Source organism: Hemitrygon akajei, chromosome 19 (assembly GCF_048418815.1).
Source record: "Hemitrygon akajei chromosome 19, sHemAka1.3, whole genome shotgun sequence".
Taxonomy (NCBI): Eukaryota; Metazoa; Chordata; class Chondrichthyes; order Myliobatiformes; family Dasyatidae; genus Hemitrygon; species Hemitrygon akajei.
In genome coordinates, this window is record NC_133142.1 from 1,424,300 (window position 1) to 1,448,424 (window position 24,125).

At 49.9% G+C, this 24,125-nt stretch overlaps 1 protein-coding gene across 2 annotated transcripts in view; it reads right to left on the minus strand.

Moving 5' to 3' along the window:
* Positions 1–398: 398 nt before the first annotated feature.
* The window catches only part of LOC140741690 (sodium- and chloride-dependent creatine transporter 1-like), a 124,639-nt gene continuing 100,912 nt past the window's right edge, over positions 399–24,125 (minus strand). For both annotated transcript variants that reach the window (XM_073071975.1, XM_073071974.1), the window contains 6 exons: positions 21,501–21,613; positions 19,635–19,772; positions 17,042–17,144; positions 14,492–14,592; positions 2,755–2,925; positions 399–2,423 (listed from right to left, as the gene is read on the minus strand). In XM_073071975.1, the coding sequence (XP_072928076.1) occupies positions 2,292–2,423; positions 2,755–2,925; positions 14,492–14,592; positions 17,042–17,144; positions 19,635–19,772; positions 21,501–21,613 (758 nt within the window). In that variant the 3' untranslated portion in view covers positions 399–2,291. The remainder of the gene's footprint in view (positions 2,424–2,754; positions 2,926–14,491; positions 14,593–17,041; positions 17,145–19,634; positions 19,773–21,500; positions 21,614–24,125) is intronic.

The following is a 24,125-nucleotide window of genomic DNA, read 5'->3' on the forward strand; positions in this document are numbered from 1 at the left end:
GCCATTGTGTTCAGCATGTCAGTATTACTGTTTCAGACGGGGAGCATGGTGCTTCATGCAATCGCTTTACAGCACTAGCGACTACAGATCCGTCAATTCCCATTACTGCCTGTAAAGAATCTGCATGTTTTCTCCGTGACCACACGGGGCTCCAGTTTCCTCCCACATTCCAAATACCTACGGGTTACTCTTACTAAGTTCAGGTGTGCTATGTTGGTAATGGAAGTGCGATGACACTAATGGGTTGTCCCAGCACATCCTTGCTGATTTGATTTGACAAATGATGTAAATCACTCTGTGTTTTCATGTAAATAAAGCTATCTAATCACAAACAAGATGGGCTGAAGGGCCTGTTCCTGCACCATCCAAGTACAATGCAATGACGAAGCCAAGTCACACAACGTTCAAAATTTTATTGCATTGTGTAAGCTACAGCGGATTTGTTTTGTTCCATTAATGACCTGCAGAAGGTGAAAATGAGAAGTGGTCCGTGCAGGAGTGAAAACCCTCTGGTTACTCCTCAGAGTGAGGCTCATCCGTATCACATCCTTGATTCTCACTGGCAGAGGTACACACCCCCCCCCCGTCCAGTCACTGGCCAACCTCTCCGTCACTCCTGTCCCAAGTCTCCCTCCCTTTCTCCAGCGAAGGCCTTGTGGAACTTTGGCACATTCAGCGATATTCCAAGCATGGCGGTCCACACAGACTCACCATCAACACTGTATCAGTCTGACAGAAGCTTTGACAAGAGTGAGGGACCCACAGCTGCTTTGATCAACATGAGGTGGGGGGAAGGAGACAATCTGGCCCCAGGCTTATACTCTCACCTCTGAGCTGGAAGGTCAGGGCTCCACAAAGTCCAGGCTGACAGAATAAAGGAAAGCCCTGTCCTTTCTCTTGGATGGAAAGTCCACCCCAGTTCTGTCAATACTTATTGCTCACAATAATCTGGTCAAGAAAATGCTCCTGCCCTGCACTTCGCAATTCCCACACCCTCTATCCCGGTCCTCCCTCTCTAACCATCCCCATCTCACAACTTACACACTCTGTCCCATTCTCCTCTCGAACCGACCCATTCACACACTGACCACACAACCTTACCCCAACAGTCACCCTGTTTCACCCCAGCAGGGACAACCCTTTCCACACACTCTGTCCCTGTTCCCCCTCTCTAATTGCCCCATTCACTCACCGACCACACAACCATACCCCAACAGTCACCCCATTTCATCCCAGTGGAGACAACTCCCTTCCACACACTCTGTACCCTTTCCCCCTCTCTAACTGCCCCTGTTGACTCATTGACCACACAACCTTACCCCAGCAGTCACCCTATTTTACCTCAGCATATACAACCCCTTCCCCCTCCCTCACCCTGCAGCTTGTTCTGTGTCCTTGCCTGTTCTGATGACATGAAGTTTTGCCTCTGTTTCTCCTCCCCGCAGATGCTGTCCGCCCTGTTGAGTGTTACCAACACTTCCTGCTTTTCCCTTCGAAAGTTTGGTCATTACTGAGTTTGTGGATGCATATATTCAATAGTGACTAACTTCAGTCCCGTCCAGGGCTTTGGGATGTCCTGAGCTTGATGCAAAGCCTCAAGCAGGTTGAATGTGACGTTTGCAATCTCATCCTGGCTTAGGCAGAATGGGTAAATCTGCGTTTAGACAGGGTCAACCAACTGCCCAGGACAGAGATGGAATTGGGGCCCACATTCAGCAACTGGCACCTGTCCCAGGCCACCAGGGCAGAGAGAAGCTAGAGACCATCTGAAACCTATTGGGAAGCTATCATATCCAGGATCATCTTGGCCACCAGCCTGATTCATCCTCAGCCCCGCTGTTTTCCTGTTTTCCCACCCTGAACCTATCAATCTATTCCAGCTGGAACTTGCCCTGTCTAAAAAACAAATTCCTCTCTAAACCTCCAGACCTGCTCTGGGCTACATCCCAATCCCTTCTCCACACCCCCCATTAGGAAACAGCCCTCGGTGATCAGCTGGCATAAACGCTGGCATCTTCCACCTGGTTAGATTGTTTTCACCAACAAGGAGGTGCCAGCCTGCAGCTGCTAGACACATCCCATCATCCAGGTAGCTTCACCGATGTTCCTGGGACAGGTGTGGTTCCATCGTCACTGCACGCTTTATAAGGAAAGAATGCATCCAAAGAAAATACAACCCAAACTAGGACTGAAGTTCACATTCTGTACAATACAGGAGAAGCTGGGTGTGAATGGGGCAGCCGAATCAGCAAGCAGAGAGGGAAGGTGTTTGAGGCTCAGAGCTGTCCGTGTTAGATGGCTGTCTCCTTCTCTTTGAGGTCCTGGGGAACTCCCTGAGGACCCAGGAATTTGAGGGACGTCTCCATGGTCATATACTGCAGGTGGTGGGAGCCCCAGACTGGAGTGGTCAGCAGCTTCCAGCGCTGTGGACACAGGACACATGATCAGAACCTGCCCCGAGAATGGTGCAGATCAGACAACTCCCACCCATGTCCACTCCGCATCGCCGTCTCCCCCCGTGTGCTTATCCAATTATTCCTTACGCCCCCCCCCCCCCACTGCTCCACTCACTTCCGTCCTGCAGGAACACCCAACACTACCTGCTGATCAGATGCCTGACTAAATTGATCACCTAGATCATTTCATAACTTATTAACCCAGGGTCATTACAGACCTAACCAGTCAATCACCAACTCTCCCCACCCACAGCCTGTGGACATTCTCCCCCCACCCAGTAGACAATGTGCAACTGACCTCTCGCAGTGATCCCTTACTGCACAGAAGTTTGATCAGCACGGTGCTGGGGATACAGGCCATGGATGCCAGGGCGAGGAACCAGCCGAAGGTCTCTCCCCACCATGGGTACACGTAGCTCTTGTTGTACGTCAGCGGTTTATAGTTCACTACGTGGAACAGGAAGATTCCCTGTGGAGAAACATGGTGGGTCAGCTTGGTACTTCAACCTCAGCAGCTGAATCGTTCCTACCTGTGACTGGCCAACCGGCCAATCCCTGTCTTGCACTGCAAGATCCCACTATTCAGCAAATACAGGAAGGAAATGGAAACATGTGACTGGCATATTTACACGCACATCTAAGCCTTGATAACACCATAAGACATAGGAGCGAATCAGGCCATTCAGCCCATCAAGTCTGCTCCCCCATTCCGTCATGGCTGATTTATTATCCATTCCAATCCATTCCCCTGCCTTTTCCCTATATCCTTTGATGCCCTGACTAGTCAAGAATGTATCAAACTCTGCTTTAAAAATACTCTGTCACTTGGCTCCTGCAACCATCTATGGCATTGAATTCCACAGATTCACCATCCTCTGGCTGAAGAAATTCCACCTCATCTCTGTTCTAAATGGACATCCTGTGGCGACCCAATTACTAGCACACTCGAACCGGCTGACAATTAGCCAGAGCGCAGGCACAAAGGAAGATAGCCTCAAGGGGTTTCAGTCCGTGCCTCTCGAGGTATCGGGTGGGGGAGACAGGCTTTAAAGCAAGACTGTGAATTTGAAATAAACTTATTCTTTGGCTGCAGTTTATCGACTCCGTGTCGTTATTTCAGCGCTGCGTGTAGCACACCGCTACAATCCTTCTATTCTGAGGCTGTGCCCTCTGGTCCTAGACTTCCCCACTACAGGAAACATCCTCTCCACATCCACTCTATCTGTGCCCTCTGGTCCTAGACTTCCCACTATAGGAAACATCCTCTCCACATCTGCTCTATTTAGATCTTTCAATATTCAATAGCCCTCAATGAGATTCCCCTCACCCCATTCTTCTAAACTCCAGCGAGCACAGTCCCACCCAGAACCATCAAACGCTCTTCATATGTTAACGGAATAATTCTCGTGTACCCTAGTCAGGACAAAAAACGCTACAGAAGGTAGTGGACTCAGCCCAGTCTGTCACAGGCAAAGGCCTCCTCACCACACAGCACATCTAGTCTCCGTAGACACTTTATTAGGAACCTCGTGTATTTAATAGTCACTGAGCGTACGTTCATGGTCTTCTGCTGCTGCAGCCCGTCCACTTCAAAGTTTAACGTGTTGTGCATTCAGAGATGCTCTTCTGCACACCACTGTTGTAACGTCTGGTTATTTGAGTTACTGTCACCTTCCTGTCAGTTTGAAGCAGTCTGGCCATTCTCCTCTGACCTCTCTCATTAACCGGGCATTTTGCTCACAGAACTGGTGCTCACTGGACGTTTTTTTTTCAAACCATTCTTGGAGTTTCTGAGATAAAGCAGCCACTGAGTACACATGAAGCACTGTCAAACCTGCGCACAGCCTAGCCCCGTGACAACTTTCACCCCCCACCCCCAGGTCAGCTCCCCATGGGCCCTCATTCAGCACTCCCAGATGTGCCAGCTGTTCTCCCTCAGATGTGACGAGTCCCCAGCCTAACGTCTGAAGTACAGACATCAGTGGTGACAGTCAGCCTGGTGTGACGGTATTTCATCTGTCCCAGTGGGCTTCACAGACAAGGGGGACATTTCAGTGCAGTCCATGCAGTCTTTGATGGGTACCCCTGGGTCTCGCTGGGAAGACACTGGCCCCAGGGTCCACTCTATCTCCACCAACCCTCTGTCCTGTACAGGAGACCCAGTCTCCACCCCAGCGACCTCCCACCCAGGAGCCCACAGGATGTGCCTCCCACACCAGCACTGTGATCCTGCTCCTATCCCCCTTCTGATATCCTCAGTGTCTCCGCTTTGGATGAACTAGGTGACGAAGACTCCACCACTCCTGCTGGTCAAAGAATTCCCACCTAGGTGAAGGAATGTCTCCCTTCCTCAGTCCAGAATGGTGAGCCCAGGTTCAATACACACCCTCCCTCCAGCAAGCCCTATTAGGATTTAGAACACAGAACATACACTTTACAGGCCCCTCAGCCCATGAAGTTGCGCCAGTTTTTTAGTCTTAGAGAAGTACAGTACAGAAACAGGCCCTTTGGCCCATCTAGTCCACACCAAAACTATTTAAACTGCCTCTTCCCATCGACCAGCACCAGGACTACAGCCCTCCACGCCCCTATCCAAACTTCTCTTAAATATTGAAATCGAGCTCGCAAGGACCACTTGTGCTGGCAGCTCATCCCACACTCTCACAGCCCTCTGAGTGGAGAAGTTTCCCCTCAGACTTTTCACCTTTCACCCTTAACCCATGACCTCTGGTTGTAGTCCCACGCAACCTCAGTGGAAAATGCTTCCTTGCATTTACTCTTTCCATACTCCTCATAATTTTGTATTCCTCTATCAAATCTCCTCACAATCTTCTTCATTTTAATGAATATAGTCCTAACCTTTCCAATCTTTCCTTATTTTTCCTCCAGACCAGCAACATCATTGTAAATTTTCTCTGTACTCTTTCAACCTTGTTCACATCTTTCCTGTAGGTAGGTGACCAAAACCGCAGTTTTCAATACTCCAAATTAGGCCTCACTTCACGTCTCACTTCAACATAGGCATCCCACCTTCCGTTCTCATTTATGAAGGCCGATGTGCCAAAAGCTTTCTTTACAAGCCTATCTACTTTCAATTAATTATACACCTGTATTCCCTGTACCACACTCTTCAGTGCCTGACCGTTCACTGTGTAAAACCTACCCTGGTTGATCCCACTGAAGTGCAAAACCTTGCACTTATTTACATTAAATTCCATCTGCCATTTCTCAGCACATTTTTCCAGCTGATGCAGATCCCCTCTATTAGCCACTATAGCCTTCCTCACTGTCTACTATACCCCCAAACTTGTGTCATCGCAAATTTGCTGATCCAGTTAACCACATTATCATCCAGATTACTGATATAGATGACAAACAACAAAGTACCCAGCACCGATCCCTGCAGCACTCCACTAGTCACAGGCCTCCAGTTAGAGAGGCAACCATCTATTACCACGCTCTGGCCTCTTCCACAAAGTCAATTACTATTAATTATTATTACAATTAACAATAATAGTAATAATAATGCCTCCCATGTGGGACCTTGTCAAACACTTTACTAAAGACCATGTAGACAACATCCACTGCCTTGCCTTCATCCAATTTCCTGATGAACGCAATTCATTACACATGCCAGTGATGACTTCCCGATTCTGATAACGTCCTCAAAAGAACTGTAAGATGGTTAGTCATAGACCTACCACACACAAAGCCATGCTGACCATCCTTAATTAGACCATATCTAACCAAATACCTTTATATCAGTCCATTAGAATACTCTCCAATAACTTTTCCACAACTGATGTCAGACTCACTGGCAGATAATTTCCTGGTTTATGTTTAGAGCCTTTTTTAAACAGCGGAACAACATTGGCTATTGCCCAATACTCTGGTACCTCTCCTGTCACTAGGGATGTTTTAAATATCTCTACTAGGGCCCTGGAGATTCTACACATGATTCCCACAGGGTCATCAGGCCCTGTGGTACCTCTCCTGTCACTAGGGATGTTTTAAATATCTCTGCTAGGGCCCTGGAGATTCCTACACATGATTCCCACGGGGTCATCAGGCCCTGTGGTACCTCTCCTGTCGATAAGGATGATTTAAATATCTCTGCTAGGGCCCTGGAGATTCCTACACATGATTCCCACGGGGTCATCAGGCCCTGTGGTACCTCTCCTGTCGATAAGGATGATTTAAATATCTCTGCTAGGGCCCTGGAGATTCCTACACATGATTCCCACAGGGTCATCAGGCCCTGTGGTACCTCTCCTGTCACTAGGGATGTTTAAATCTCTCTGCCAGGGCCCTGGCAATTTCAGCACTTGCCTCCCACAGGGTCCAAGGGAGCACCTTATCAGGCCCCGGGATTTTATCCACCTTGATTGGCCTCAGGGTAGGAAACACCTCATCCTCTGATCTGTACGGGGTCCATGAAGTTGATGCTGCTTTGCCTCACTTCTATAGACTCTGTATCTGTCTCCCAAGTAAATACAGATGCAAAGAATGCATTTAAGATCTCCCCCATCTGTTTTTGCTCCACACATGGATTACTATTCTGGTCTTCCAGAGGACCAATTTTGTCCCTTTCAATCCTTTTACTCTGAACATATCTGTAGAATCCTTCATCTTGTCTGCTGGAGCAACTTCATGCCTTCTTTTAGCCTTCCTGATTTCTTTCTTGTATTCCACAGGCACCTCATTTGTTCCTACCGGCCTATGCCTGCTATGCACCTCCTTTTGTCTCTTACCCAGGGCCTCACTATCTCTTGAAAACCAAGGTTCCCTACACTTGTTACCTTTACCTATTCTGACAGGCACATACAACCTTTGTACTCTTAACATTTTGTTTTTGAAGACTTTCCACTTTCCAAGTATACCTTTGCCTGAAAACTGCTGTCCCAACCAACACTTGCCAGATCATTTCTGATACCATCAAAATCGGCCTTTCTCCAATTTAGAATCTTGACACGTGGACCAGACCTATCTTTCTGCATATTTACTTTGAAACTGACGGCATTGTGATCACTGGATGCAAAGTGTTCCCCTGCACGAACTTCTGTCACCTGCTCTGTCTTATTCCTTAATATCAGATTAAGTGTTGCACTCTCTCTGTGGGATTTCTACATACTGATTAAGGAAACTTTCCTGAACATACTTGACAAACTCTATTCCATCTAGTACTTTTACAGTATGGGATTCCCAGTCAATATGTAGAAAGTTAAAATCACCTCCTATTTCTTGCAACAGTCTGCGATCTCTCTACAAATTTGTTCCTCTAAGTCCTTAGGACTGTTAGGTGCTCTGTAATATTAACGTGGTCATAACTGTCTTATTTCTCCTTTTCACCCATAACACATCATTAGATGAGTTCTCCAGTCTGCCTTGACTGACCACTGCTGTGACATTTTCCCTAACTAGTAACGTCACCCCTCCTCCTTTTAACACCCCCCCCCCCCCTAAACTCTATCACATCTAACACATGGAACTCTGGAATACTGAGCTGCCAGTCCTGCCTCTCCTGCAGCCAAGTCTCACTAATGGCTACAGTATCATGATTCCAGGCGTTGATCCATGTCCTGAGCTCATCTGTCTTTCCTACGATACTCCTTGCATTGAAATATACACCGCTCAGGACACTAGTCGCACTATGTTCAACCTTGCGATTCCTGACTTTGTCACAGGTCTGCCTCCACAACCTCACCACTAACTGTTCTGGCACTCTGGGTCCCATCCCCCACAACTCTAGTTTAAACCCTACCATGCATTAACAAACCAGTTCAGGATTGCTGGCCAGAGTTCAGTTACACTGCCGTAATCCACAGGCACTGGATCCGAGTTAAGTCCCCCCTCTCAAACTTCTGATGTCCAGATTGGTCGTTTCTAACCTACTCTAATATCATAACCCTCCCCTCCTACAGAACCCTCCATTTTTCTGTCATCCAGGTGTCTATCTAAGAATTTCTTAAATGTCCCTAATTTATCTGCCTTTACTACCAGTGTCCCTCACACCCACTCGGTGTGAAAAACTTATCTCTGACATCCCCCTACCACAGGGGTAGGCAAACTATGGCCCATGGGCCAGATCCGGCCCACAAAGGTATTTTGACTGGCCCGTGAGCAAATATTGGGATACTATGCTTATCTGGCCCACGAGCAATTTTTCCTTATTCTGAGTGTTTCACAAAACCACTCTGATGGACATGCATGGTGTCTTGTTACACCGGCTCCAGGTTCCATTTTGTTCCAAACCAAACACTGGTATATACAAATGATAGGAAGGCAGACCACCTTATGAATATGTATTAGATACTCTCCGTGCACGCGCAGGTTCTCAGATGGGATCGTTCAAATTTGTAAACAGAAACAGCGTCACTGTGTTTTAACAAGAAATCCAAGCTAAATATCCAGATATTTACATGTGCTACGATACTTGTTGTATAACTTGTGTTTCAAAATAAAATTGAAGAAAAAAATTCCAATGGCAATGAATGCAAATCACAGGAAGGTAGACACTGAGTGCTGAAATTTCCAAGACACTTGGACACGAGATTACTTCTTCATCGAGCAAGCTGGGAAACCAGTTTGTCTGATTTGCCTAGAAAATGAGACAAAAGTCCAAGAATTGAGAAAAGAGTTTTCATCTTGTTATGCTGATTTTCGCTGGCATGCAAATAAGTTCAAGCTGTTTGCTACTCCATTTGATGTAGAAGACACTGCATCAAAAATTTTTCAAATGGAATTGATCGAGATGCAGTGTGACGACATAGAACATTACAGCACAGAAACAGGCCTTTTGGCTCTTCTTGGCTGTGCTGAACCATTTTTCTGCCTCATCCCACTGACCCGCACCCGGCTCATATCTCTCCATACCCCTCTCATCCATATACCTGTCCAAGTTTTTCTTAAATGTTAAAAGTGAGCCCTCATTCACCACTTCATCTGGCGGCTCATTCCACACTCCCACCACTCTCTGTGTGAAGAAGCCCCCCCCCCCCCAGTCAATGTTCCCTTTCAACTTTTCCCCCTTCACCCTTAACCCATGTCCTCTGGTTTTTTTTCTCCCCTAGCCTCAGTGGAAAAAGCCTGCTTGCATTCACTCTATCTATACCCATCATAATTTTATACACCACTATCAAGTCTCCCCTCATTCTTCTACGCTCCAGGGAATAAAGTCCTAACCTATTCAACTGTTCTCTGTAACTCAGTTTCTCAAGTCCCGGCAACATCCTTGTAAACCTTCTCTGCACTCTTTCAACCTTATTAATATCCTTCCTGTAATTTGGTGACCAAAACTGTACACAATACTCCAAATTCGGCCTCACCAATGCCTTATACAACCTCACCACAACATTCCAGCTCTTATACTCAATTCTTTGATTTATAAAGGCCAAAGTACCAGAACATCTCTTTACGACCCTATCTACCTGTGGTGCCACTTTTAGGGAATTATGTATCTGTATTCCCAGATCCCTCTGTTCTACTGCACACCTCAGTCCCCCAACATTTACCTTCTACCTTGGTTTGTCCTTCCAAAGTGCAATACCTCACACTTATCTGTATTAAACTCCATCTGCCATTTTTCAGCCCATTTTTCCAGTTGGTCCAAATCCCTCTGCCAACTTTGAAAACCTTCCTCACTGTCCACTACACCTCCAATCTTGTTATCATCAGTAAATTTGCTGATCCAATTTGCCACATTATCGTCCAGATCATTGATACAGATGACAAATAACAATGGACCCAGCACTGATCCCTGTGACACACCACTACTCACAGGCCTCCACTCAGAGAAGTAATCCTCCACTACCACTCTCTGGCTTCTCCCATTGAGCCAATGTCTAATCCAATTTACTACTTCACCATGTATACCTAACAAATGAATCTTCCATGCGGGACCTTGTCAAAGGCCTTACTGAAGTCCATGTAGACAACATCCACTGCCTTCCCTTCATCCACTTTCCTGGTAACCTCCTCAAAAAATTCTAATAGATTTGTTAAACATGACTTACCATGCACAAAGCCATGTTGACTCTCCCTAATAAGTCCCTGTCTATCCAAATACTTGTAGATGCTATCTCTTAGTATTCCTTCCAATAATTTACCTATTACCAACATCAAACTTACCAGCCTATAATTTCCCGGATTACTTTTAGAGCCTCTTTTAAACAATGGGACAACATGAGCTATCCTCCAATCCAATGGCACCTCACCCATAGATACTGACATTTTAAATATATCTGCCAGGACCCCTGCAATTTCAACACTAGTCTCCTTCAAGGTCTGAGGGAATACCCTGTCAGGTCCTGGGGACTTATCTACTCTGATTTGACTCAAGGTAGCAAACACCTCCTCCTCTTCAATCTGTATAGGTTCCTTGACCTCACTACCTGTTTGTCTTACTTCCATTGACTCTGTGCCAGTTTCCTTAGTAAATACAGATGCAAAAAAAAAAACATTAGAGTCCCCCAAGATCTCCCCCATTTCTTTTGGTTCCATACATAGCCAACCACTCTGATCTTCAAGAGGACCAATTTTATCCCTTACTATCCTTTTGCTCTTAATATACCTATAGAAGCTCTTAGGATTATCCTTCACCCTGACTGCCAAAGCAACCTCGTGTCTTCTTTTAGCCCTCCTGATTTCTTTCTTAAGTATTTTTTGCACTTTTTTTACTCCTCAAGTACCTTATTTGCTCCCTGTTTCCTATACATGTCATACATCTCTCTCTTATATCCAATATCCCTAGAGAACCAAGGTTCCTTATTCTTATTCACTTTGCCTTTAATCCTGACAGGAACATACAACTCCGCACTCTCAAAATTTCTCCTTTGAAGGCTTCCCACTTACCAATCACATCCTTCCCAGAGAACAACCTGTCCCAATCCACGCTTTTTAGATCCTTTCTCATTTCTTCAAATTTGGCCTTTTTCCAGTTTAGCACCTCAACCCGAGGACCAGATCTATCTTTATCCATGACCAAGTTGAAACTAATGGTGTTATGATCACTGGAACCAAAGTGTTCCCCTACACACATTTCTGTCACCTGTACTAACTCGTTTCCTAATATGAGATCTAATATTGCATCCTCTCGAGTCGGTACCTCTATATATTGATTTAGAAAACTTTCCTGAACACATTTTACAAACTCTAACCTGTCTAGACCTTTAACAGTATGGGAGTCCCAATCAATACATGGAAAATTAAAATCCCCTACTATCACAACTTTATGTTTCCTGCAGTTGTCTGCTATCTCTCTGTAGATTTGCTCCTCCAATTCTCGCTGACTATTCGGTGGTTGGTAATACAAACCCATTAATGTGGTCATATCTTTCCTGTTTCCTGTTCCACCCATATGGCCTCGGTAGACAAGCCTTCTAATCTGTCCTGCCTGAGCACTGCTGTAACATTTTCCCTGACTATCAATGCCACCACCAACCCCCCCCCCCCCCACCCTTCATCCCTCTGCCTCTATCAAGTCTGAAACATCGGAACCCTGGAACATTGAGCTGCCAGTCCTGCCCTTCCTGTAGCCAAGTTTCAGTAATGGCTATGATGTCATCATTCCACATGTCAATCCATGCCCTCAGCTCATCTGCCTTCCCCGCAATACTCCTGGCATTGAAATAGACACACCTCAGAAGATTATTACCACCAGACACAACCATTCTATTTGTGACTTTGCATGAACTTTTAACATAATTTATTTTCACCCCTGCTCCACTATCTACTCTGGCACTCTGGTTCCCATCCCCCTGCAGATCTAGTTTAAACCCTCCCCGATAGCACTAACAAACCTCCCTGCAAGGATATTGGTCCCCCTGTAGTTCAGGTGTAACCCGTCTCTCTTGTACAGGTCCCACCTGCCCCAGAAGAGGTCCCAATGATCCTGAAATCTGAAACCCTGCCCCCTACACCAGTTCCTCAGCCACGTGTTCATCCTCCAGAGCATCCTATTCTTACCCTCACTGGTACTTGGCGCAGGTAGCAATCCTGAGATTACCACTCTCGAGGTCCTGATTTTTAACTTCCTACCAAGCTCTCTATACTCTTCAGGACCTCCTCACTCTTTCTTCATACGTCATTGATACCGATGTGTACCATGACATCTGGCTGATCACCCTCCCATTTCAGAATGCTGTGCACGTGATCAGAGACATCCCTGACCCTGGCACCCAGGAAGCAACAAACCATCCGGGAGTCTCTGTCACAACCGCAGAACCTCCTGTCTGTACCTCTAACGATCGAGTCCCCTATTGCTACCGCTCTCCTCTTCTTCCTCCCTCCCTTCGACACTGCAGAACCAGACTCAGTGCCAGAGATACGGCTGCCGCAGCTTGTCCCGGGTAGGTCATCCCCCACTCCCCCTCCCCCCCCAACAGTATCCAAATCAGTATACTTGTTGTTGAGGGGAATGGCCACAGGGGAACCCTGCTCTGCCTTCCCTTTCCCCTTCCCTCGCCTGACGGTAACCCAATTACCTGAGCACTGTTCCTTTGGCGTAACTGCCTCCCTGAAGCTACTATCTATAAACTCCTCATTCTCCCGAATGATCCGGAGGTCATCCAGCTCCTGCTCCAGTTCCCTAACGCAGTTTGTTAGGAGCTACAGCTGGATGCACTTCTTGTAAGAGTTGTTCCGGTCTCCCTGACTTCCCACATCCTGCAAGAGGAGCATTCCAACATCCTGCCTGGCATTCTCTCTAAACAAAACAAAACTTATCAGAACCTACCCTCGCCTCTGCCTGTTCATGCCGAAGCCTGTTGAGCCAAAGCCGTCCCACTCTGCTCCCTCTCACTCCACTGCCCGCTGGATATGGTGGTCTTATTTCTAAACCTTTGGCGCTCTACGTCACGCGCCTGCGCAATCTAGCCTCTTTTCCCCGAGTAGTGTAAAATAAAATGACTTCTCTCCGAGATTCGTTTGCTCCTTCACTCTCAGCCTCTTGCTTCGATTTTGAGATATTGAGATCGAAATTTCATTCTGAAGATATGTCAGTGCTTGACTTCTATAGAAAATATATTAATCCAAGTGGGAAGTATCCTAACTTAGTGGACCATGTAAAAAAGATGGCATCATTGTTTGGCAGCACTTATCTGTGTGAGCAATTATTTTCAAAAATGAAGCACACCAGGAACCATTTGAGAACAAGATTGACTGATGCCCATCTGGAAAATCTCTTGCTCTTGGCATCAACAAGTCTGACACCCAATATTGAGAAGCTTTCAAGCAACAAACAGTATCAAGGTTCACATTGATTTATCGACTGTTTGCATTAAAATTTTCTTTTTATTATACTTAATTTACCACCATTCAATGCATCATGTTCATATGCTTTATGTTTAAAGATTCTTAGTGTCCTTTTAATAGATTCAAAAGATGCCTTGACTGAAATAAATTGCAACCAAACTGACTTCTTTGATTACTAATTGGCATCCTTGGTTAAGTACAAATGATTTTCTAGCATGCGTTATTAATTAATTTGAGGCAAAACATAACTAGATGTATTTAAATAGATAATTCCCATATTTTAAGTTTTTTATGGCATTTATCTGGCCCGCCGTCCGCTCATTAATACGCGATCCAGCCCACAGAGGCAAAAAGGTTGCCAACCTCTGCCCCATACCTCCTCCATCACCTTCAAGTTATGCCCATTTGTATTAGCCATTTCCAACCTCTGTCCACTCTATCTGCAACTCTTATACACCTTTATCAAGTCTCCTGTCTCCCTCTTTCACTCCAAAAGGAAAAGCCCCAGCTCGCTCAACCTATTCTCATAAGACATGCTCTCTAATGCAGGCAGCATCCTGGTAAATCTTCTCTGCACTTTTCCTAAAGCTTCTACACTTTCCTATAATGAGATGATGAGAACTGAACACACTGTGGTCTAAATGGGATTTTATAGTGTTATCCCTGAGCTCCTCACAGCCTGTGGTGTGGGTAACCTTGCCCTGGTGATTCTTGGCCACCCCGCTAGGCTCTCGGTGTCACGGCCTGTGTAGGGGAGTAGGGTTAGAGTAGGGGCTGTCACTCACCACGCAGACACAGGGTGTGATGAACAGCCAGCACCACTTTATCCAGGGAAAGGGGCGGTAGCCGATCATCCGGGTGATGTCACCAATGAAGCGCTCTGCACCTGAGGACCAGAGGAGGAAAAGGTCAGTGTTCACCCCGTCGTGGCACCCTCCCACCCACCCCCATGTTCCCCCTATGGCAAGGACGATTCCCAGTAAATGGATGGGCAATTGGGGTAAGGGAATGGGCTGGAAGTCAAGGCCCGGTGGTCAAAGCTCTTGAGGTTGGCTGGTTCAGAAGTCCAAAGGCCGATGACTGAGAGTAAGGCAGTCTAGGCCTGGGACTGGAGTTTGGAGGCACTGAGGCGGCCTAGTCTGGAGTTGGAGGCCTGCCTCTGTGCATGAGGTTGGTGAGTGGGTTTTCTCTGGACCTGAATAGAGTTGACCTGATAGAAGTTTATAAAGTTATGAGAGGACTAGAAAGTGTAGACAGGCAGAGTATTTTGCCCAGGCTAGAAGATTAGTTAGGATGAAGGGTAATGGTGGGGGGGGTGAGTTTTAGTTTAAATAAGATTCATAGACAAACAATTTTTTTAACGTGGAGTGGTGGGTGCCTGGAACAGAATGCCAGGGGTAGTGGTAGAGGCAAATACAACAGCAACAATTACACAGACACATCGGCAAGCCCATGGACAGACAGGGAATGGGGTGGGGGGGGGGGGATACGGACCATAGACGGACAAGGAATGGGGGGACCAGGGACAGACAGGGAACGGGGGGTGATATGGACCATGGACAGACAGGGAATGGGGGGATATGGACCATCGACAGACAGGGAATGGGAGGGATATGGACCATGGACAGACAGGGAATGGTGGGGGGATAGGGACCATGGACAGACAGGGAATGGGGGGGGGGGATAGGGACCATGGACAGACAGGGAATGGGGGGGGGGATAGGGACCATGAACAGACAGGGAATGGGGGGGGATATCGACCATGGACAGACAGGGAATGGGGGGGGATAGGGACCATGGACAGACAGGGAATGGGGAGATAGGGACCATGGACAGACAGGGAATGGGGGGGGATAGGGACCATGGACAGACAGGGAATGGGGGGGGGATAGGGACCATGGACAGACGGAATGGGGGGAATATGGACCATGAACAGACAGGGAATGGGGGAGGATATGGACCAGGGACAGACAGGGAATGGGGGGGGGGAAATAGGGACCATGGACAGACAGGGAATTGGGGGGGGGATAGGGACTATGGACAGACAGGGAATGAGGGGGATATGGACCATGGACAGATGGAATGTGGGGGGTATATGGACCATGGACAGATGGAATGGAGGGGGATATAGACCATGAACAGACAGAATGGGGGGTATATGGACCATGGATAGACAGGGAATGGGGGGATATAGACCATGGACAGACAGAATGGGGGTGATATAGACCATGGACAGGCAGGGAACGGGGGAGGATATGGACCATGGACAGACAGGGAATGGGGAATATGGACCATGGACAGACAGGGAATGGGGGGGGGATATAGACCAAGGACAGGCAGGGAATGGGGGGGATATAGACCATGGACAGGCAGGGAACGGGGGAGGATATGGACCATGGACAGACAGGGAATGGGGAATATGGACCATGGACAGACAGGGAATGGGGGGGATATAGACCATGGACAGGCAGGGAATGGGGGGGATATAGACCATGGACAGGCAGGGAACGGGGGAGGATATGGACCATGGACAGACAGGGAATGGGGAATATGGACCATGGACAGACAGGGAATGGGGGGGATATAGACCATGGACAGGCAGGGAATGGGGGTGATATAGACCATGGACAGGCAGGGAACGGGGGAGGATATGGACCATGGACAGACAGGGAATGGGGAATATAGACCATGGACAGACAGGGAATGGTGGGGATATGGACCATGGACAGACAGGGAATGGGGGGGGATATAGACCATGGACAGGCAGGGAACGGGGGAGGATATGGACCATGGACAGACAGGGAATGGGGAATATGGACCATGGACAGACAGGGAATGGGGGGGGATATAGACCATGGACAGGCAGGGAATGGGGGGATATGGACCATGGACAGACAGGGAATGGGGAATATGGACGATGGACTGACAGGGAATTGGGAGGATATAAACTATGGACCGACAGAGTATGGGGGGTATAGGGAGACAGAGGGGCAGCACAGTGGCCAAACCATTGGCATGACACTTTACAGTGCCAGTGATCGGGGATCAATTCCTGCCGCTGTCTGTACGTTCTTCCCGTGACGATGTGGGTTTGCAGTTTCGGGTTAGTGAGTCGTGGGCGTGTTACATTGGCACCAGAATCATGATGACACTTGCGGGCTGCCCCCAGCACATCAGTGGACTGTGTTGCTCATTGACACAAATGATGCATTTCACTGTGTGTTCTGATGTTCCAATGTTCAGGTGATAAATAAATCTTTACCTTATGAGCAGGTGGATGGGCCGAGTTAGATGAACATGGAGGAGGCTGTTGGCCTGACACTAGAGGAACTCACCATAGACCCAGGCTACAACGACACACTCCCAGAATGCCTGCCAGAGCAGCGTGATGCCACTGGCCGAGTAGTAGTCGAAGAGTTGGAAGATGTACATCCCCCCCTGTCACAGAACACAGCAACAATTACAGCACTGACCACCAGCAAACCATTCAGCCCTCCAGCTGGCATTGTCACCAGAATTATCTGCCACTCTGCTGCTCCCCGTCCACCCTGGTGAAACCCGTGCGGGGCAGGAAAGGTGAGTGGCTATGGACTGGAATCTCCTGTCTGCAAGCACTGTATCTGTCCACAGCTCCTCTCAGATCCAGCTGGACTCAATGAGGGGCTCATGGGGGCAGAGGGAGTTGTAGACAGGAATTTCAGGGAGGTGGACCTGACACATGACCAGTCAGGTAGACAGAGACCACCAGGAGACTCCCGTGGGCGATCCCCTACTAACACCTACACATTTTGGAGAGAATAACCAGACCAGCACTGGCTTTGTTGTACAAGAGGGCAGGACAACATCTGGGCCAGTAATTGTGACAGGGGGCTCTATAGTCAGGGCATAGATGGGTTCCTGAAGCTGTGAGCAGAACTCCAAGATGGTATGTTGCCTCCTTAATGCCAGGGTCAAGAATATTTCAGGGCGGGCACAGGGCATCCTGATGTGTGTCCAGTCATCCAGGGTTGAGTGAAGAGTGGTTGAGCTTTAGTAGAAGTGGGCAAGCTGGAGCAGATCCAAGTTGCTTCTCAGGTAGGAGTTGGTACGTTTCATCACCAACCTTTCCAAACACTTCATCACTGTGGATGTAAGCGCGACTGGATATAGTCGTTGAGGCAGGTTACCACGTTAGGCTCTGGTATAGCCTGCTTGAAGCAGGTGGGTATGTCAGACTGCCGAAGTGAGAGGATAAAGTTATTGGTGAACACTCCAGCCAGTTGATCAGCACTGGTCTTTAGTACTCAGCCAGGTACCCAGTCTGGGACGATGTTTTCCATGAGTTTACCCTCCTGAAGGATGCTCTCACATTGGCCTCAGTCTGAAATCACAGGATCTTCGGGGGCTGTGGGAGTGCACGATGGCTCCTCCATGGTATAAAAGGAATTGAACTCATCTGGAAGTGAAGCCCTGTTGACACTATGTTGCTTGCTTTCATTTTGTAGGACGTGGTAGCATGCCAGTCCTTCCACAGCTATTGAACATCCTTCATTGATTCAAGTTTGGTTTGGTCCTGAAGTGGCTTTCCAGAGATCATACCTGGACCTTGGTTGTCAGACCTGAATGCCGTCAGCAGATTGCAGATCTCATGGTTCATTCGGAGCTTCTGGTTGGGGAAGACTCTGAGTGACTTTGTGGGGACACACTCGTCCACAACTGTTTTTAGAAAGTTGTGATAACTGTAGTGTATTCGTTCAGATCCACAGGAGTCCTTGAACGGGGCCCAGTCCACTTACTCGAAGCAATCCTGTAGTCACTCTGCCTCCCACCGCCACCTCTTTGTCGTTCGAATCTTTGGTTGCTCTTTAGCCTCTGCTGCTCAAGGCATAGAACAGTAGGCCTTCTGAATGGTAGTGGGAACCTCATGCTGCAGGTGACATGTTGACAATAACTGGGCAGAGATTTCTTCAAACAACCCTGACTGAAGTCCCTAACAATGATTTGAAAAGCACTGGGCTAGGCAGTTCCTTGTTTGCTGATGCTGACAGTCAGTACCTCGAATGCCTGCTTAACATCAGCCTTTGGAGAGACAAGACGATAGTGGCTGAGGAGCTGGTACACAAGGAGGGCTTCAGGTACGGGAATGATTGGGCTCCTCTCCAGGGCAGGTTGGACCTGTACAGGAGGGAAGGGATGTACCGACACTGGAGGGGCAGGGACATCTGAAAGCTCTGTTCAGGATGGCAGAGGGTGGGTCAGTGGGGGAGCGTTGAGGAGACTACCTCACCTGGAGAACTGTGTGCAGTGCTCACTCCGAGTGAGTGTGTTCCCACCCACCCCACAGCCATCTCCCCACCACACCGACTGCATACAAATCCCCATCTGGGGGTGAGTGTGTGTGGGACTGAGGGTGAGTGTGAGATTACTGGCTGGACTCAGGTCCAGAGATGGAGGGAAATGCAGCCTGATAGAACATTTCCTCATGGTTCAACTGTTTTGACACCCCATTCTAACACCATCGTCCCCATCCTCATCCCCAACACTCACCCAACTCATCCTCAATCTCACACACTCATTCTCAAAGCTACACACTCACCCCAACTCACCCTCAACCCCACAAACTCACCCCAACTCCCCGACACACACTCAACCTCACACACTCACCCTCAGTCCCACAGAAACACCCACAGTCCCACGCACACTCACCCCCAGTCACACCCTCGCCCTCAGTCCCTCACACTCACCCTCCGTACCCCACATTCACCCTCAGTCACTCACACACACCCTCAGCCCCACAGACTCACCCTCATTCCCTCACACAACCTCAGACTCACCCTCAGCCCCCCACCCTCACCCTTACCTTCCTCCTCGCACCCACACCTTTGCCAAATTCACCCCATCCTCTCCGTCACATTCACCCTGAGCTGAACCCCAACCCCCATGACTTACGTTTGTCACCATGGACAGGTCGATGAGGAAACAGATGAGGCAGCAGATGGCGACCACCAGCTCCCTGCGGACGGTGCCGGCCATTGAGGCTGGGAGCAGATCCATCAGGCCGGTTATGAACCCTTCGACGCCCACAAACTACAGAGAGCAGACATCTCACTGAGCACCCGTCCACCAGCTCACAGCCCAACCGGTCACACCCCCCCCCCCCCAAATACTGTGTGACTCTCTCTGCACAATACTGTGACTCTCTCTCAGTAACATGCCCCCCCCAAATACTGTGTGACTCTCTCCCCAATACTGTGACTCTCTCTGCACAATACTGTGTGACTCTCTCCCCAATACTGTGACTCTCTCTGCACAATACTGTGTGACTCTCTCTCCCCAAATACTGTGTGACTCTCTCTCCCCAAATACTCTGTGACTCTCTCTCCCCAAATACTGTGTGACTCTCTCTGCACAATACTGTGTGACTCTCTCTGCACAATACTGTGTGACTCTCTCTCCCCAAATACTGTGTGACTCTCTCTCCCCAAATACTCTGTGACTCTCTCTCCCCAAATACTGTGTGACTCTCTCTGCACAATACTCTGTGACTCTCTCTCAGTAACATGCCCCCCCCCAAATACTGTGTGACTCTCTCTCAGTAACATGCCCCCCCCCCCAAATACTGTGTGACTCTCTCTGCACAATACTGTGTGACTCTCTCTGGCCAATACTCTGTGACTCTCTCTGGCCAATACTGTGTGACTCTCCCCAATATTGTGACTCTCTCTCCCCAATACTCTGTGACTCTCTCTCAGTAACATGCCCCCCCCAAATACTCTGTGACTCTCTCCCCAATACTGTGACTCTCTCTCCAATACTCTGTGACTCTCTCCCCAAATACTCTGTGACTCTCTCTGCACAATACTCTGTGACTCTCTCTCCCCAATACTCTGTGACTCTCTCTGGCCAATACTGTGACTCTCTCTCCCCAATACTCTGTGACTCTCTCTCCCCAATACTCTGTGACTCCCACCCCAATACTCTGTGACTCTCTCTCCCCAATACTGTGTGACTCTCTCTCCCCAATACTCTGTGACTCTCTCTCAGCCAGTGCCCCCAAACCCCCCACAGTTCACAGTAGAAGCAGGGTACATTCCACAGAGTGGCATGGCCAACACCTTGAGCCCTTTTTTTTTACAAAACTACAAAAGTTTATTTACCACACATATACACAAAAGTACACAATCAATATTTACAAGACAGTAGCTATACTCAAATTACTATATGGATACTACCGTCTATAAGACAGTCTCTGCCACGGGGAGGTGTGGCCACTGCTCACGGGAATCTCCTTGGCCATAACTGCATGCTCCCTCTCTGAGGACAACCAGGCACGGACATATCCTCAGAAAAGGGGCAGGCATTTGGTCCTGGCAGCACCCTCCACCTTCTGCCACCCAGACCCGTGAATGACCACCTTGGCCAGGCCCAGGACCAATCCTCCTCACACCCCGCCCCCTTCCAAACTGAATGCCCGTAGATGAGAGGCTCTCGGTGTGTGGGCCCTCTCCCGAGGCCGGGGTCTGACACGCGCATCAGGCGGCGGTGCAGCCGGAACCCCTCCACTTCCCCGCGCTCCTCGGACCGGATTAGGAACGGGACCAGTGACCCCAGCAGACAGAGTGGTGTCCCCAATGGCACAGGAGCACCCTGCCCAGATGAGGCCAGACCCCAAACACTCCACAGTCCCCGGGAGAAGCAGGGTAGATGGCATGGCCGACACCTTGACCCTCCCTCAGTACCGCGCGGCCGGGTCGGGAGTGGGGGGAGGAAGGTGGTGGTGAACAGCTGGGAGGGGCTATGCAACCGGTGACCCACCTGACTGTCGAGTCCCAGGACCAGCAGCATGAAGAAGAAGAGGGCGGCCCAGAGAGGGGCAACTGGCATCAGAGTGACGGCCTTGGGGTAGGCGATGAAGGCCAGGCCAGGGCCTAGGGAGAGAGCTGCTGTTAGTCCTCACATCCAACCAGCACCCCAGCCCTCTCCCTCAACCCTTACATGTCCCCACCCTATCTCCAATCCCAAACCATCACCCCATGTTGCACCTCAGTGAGGGAGGATGGGAACTCCATCCACGTTGAGCTAAATCCCTCCCACAGGAGAGTGTACTGGCATTCGTCTGTGCTCGTACCGGTGTGTCTGTGTGTGTCCGTGTGTGTGAGTCTGTGTCCGTGTGTTCATGTGTGTGTGTGTCTGTGTTTCTCTGTGTCTTTGTCACTATGTCCATGTGTGTTTGTGTGTGTGCCTGTGTGTGTGTATGTGTGTGTGTTTGTGTGTTTGTACGACTGTGTCCGTGTGCGTGTCTGCATGTCTCGGTGTGACTGTGTGTGTGTGTGTGATTGTGTGTGTGTGTGTGTGTGTGTGTGTGTGTGTGTGTGTGTGTGTGTGTGTGTGTGTGTGTGTATGTGAGAGACAGAGGGTGGTTAGAGTGTGGGACGAGGTGCCACAGGGTGGGGAGAGTGTGGGACGGGTTGTCAGAGGGCGGGGAGAGTGTGGGACGAGGTTTCAGAGGGTGGGGAGAGTGTGGGACGGGTTGTCAGAGGGCGGGGAGAGTGTGGGACGAGGTTTCAGAGGGTGGGGAGAGTGTGGGATGAGGTGTCAGAGGGTGGGGAGAGTGTGGGACGGGTTGTCAGAGAGCGGGGAGAGTGTGGGACGGGTTGACAGAGGGCGGGGAGAGTGTGGGACGAGGTGTCAGAGGGTGTGCGAGTGTGGGACGGGCTATCAGAGGGTGGGGAGAGTGTGGGACGAGGTGTCACAGGGTGGGGAGAGTGTGGGACGGGTTGTCAGAGGGCGGGGAGAATGTGGGACGAGGTTTCAGAGGGTGGGGAGAGTGTGAGACGGGTTGTCAGAGGGTGGGGAGAGTGTGGGACGAGGTGTCAGAGGGTGGGGAGAGTGTGGGACGGGTTGACAGAGGGTGGGGAGAGTGTGGGATGGGTTGTCAGAGGGTGGGGAGCGTGTGGGACGAGGTGTCAGAGGGTGGGGGGAATGTGGGACGAGGTTGTCAGAGGGCGGGGAGAGTGTGGGACGGGTTGACAGAGGGTGGGGAGAGTGTGGGACGAGGTTTCAGAGGGTGGGGAAAGTGTGGGACGAGGTGTCAGAGGGCAGGGAGAGTGTGGGACGAGGTGTCAGAGGGCGGGGAGAGTGTGGGACGAGGTGTCAGAGGGTGGGGAGAGTGTGGGACGAGGTGTCAGAGGGTGGGGAGAGTGTGGGACGGGTTGACAGAGGGCGGGGAGAATGTGGAACGAGGTGTCAGAGGGTGGGTAGAGTGTGGAACGAGGTGTCAGAGGGTGGGGAGAGTGTGGGACGAGGTGTCAGAGGGTGGGGAGAGTGTGGGACGAGGTTTCAGAGGGTGGGGAGAGTGTGGGACGGGCTGTCAGAGGGTGGGGAGAGTGTGGGACGGGTTGACAGAGGGTGGGGAGAGTGTGGGACGGGCTGTCAGAGGGTGGGGAGAGTGTGGGACGAGTTGTCAGAGGGTGTGACAGTGTGGGATGAGGTGTCAGAGGGTGGGGGGAATGTGGGACGAGGTGTCAGAGGGTGGTGAGAGTGTGGTACGGGTTGACAGAGGGTGGGGAGAGTGTGGGACGGGTTGACAGAGGGTGGGGAGAGTGTGGGACGAGGTTTCAGAGGGTGGGGAAAGTGTGGGACGAGTTGACAAGGGCGGGGAGAGTGTGGGACGGGTTGACAAGGGCGGGGAGAATGTGGAACGAGGTGTCAGAGGGTGGGGAGAGTGTGGTACGGGCTGTCAGAGGGTGGGGAGAGTGTGGGACGGGCTGTCAGAGGGTGGGGAGAGTGTGAGACGGGTTGACAGAGGGTGGGGAGAGTGTGGGATGAGGTGTCAGAGGGTGGGGAGAGTGTGGGACAGGTTGTCAGAGGGTGGGGAGAGTGTGGGATGAGTTGTCAGAGGGTGTGACAGTGTGGGATGAGGTGTCAGAGGGTGGGGGGAATGTGGGACGAGGTGTCAGAGGGTGGGGAGAGTGTGGTACGAGGTTGTCAGAGGGTGGTGAGAGTGTGGTACGGGCTGTCAGAGGGTGGGGAGAGTGTGGGATGGGCTGTCAGAGGGTGGGGAGAGTGTGAGACGGGTTGACAGAGGGTGGGGAGAGTGTGGGATGAGGTGTCAGAGGGTGGGGAGAGTGTGGGACAGGTTGTCAGAGGGTGGGGAGAGTGTGGGACGAGGTGTCAGAGGGTGGTGAGAGTGTGGTACGGGCTGTCAGAGGGTGGGGAGAGTGTGGGACGAGGTGTCAGAGGGTGGGGAGAGTGTGAGACGAGTTGTCAGAGGGTGGGGAGAGTGTGGGACGGGCTGTCAGAGGGTGGGGAGAGTGTGGGACGAGTTGTCAGAGGGTGTGACAGTGTGGGATGAGGTGTCAGAGGGTGGGGGGAATGTGGGACGAGGTGTCAGAGGGTGGGGAGAGTGTGGTACGAGGTTGTCAGAGGGTGGTGAGAGTG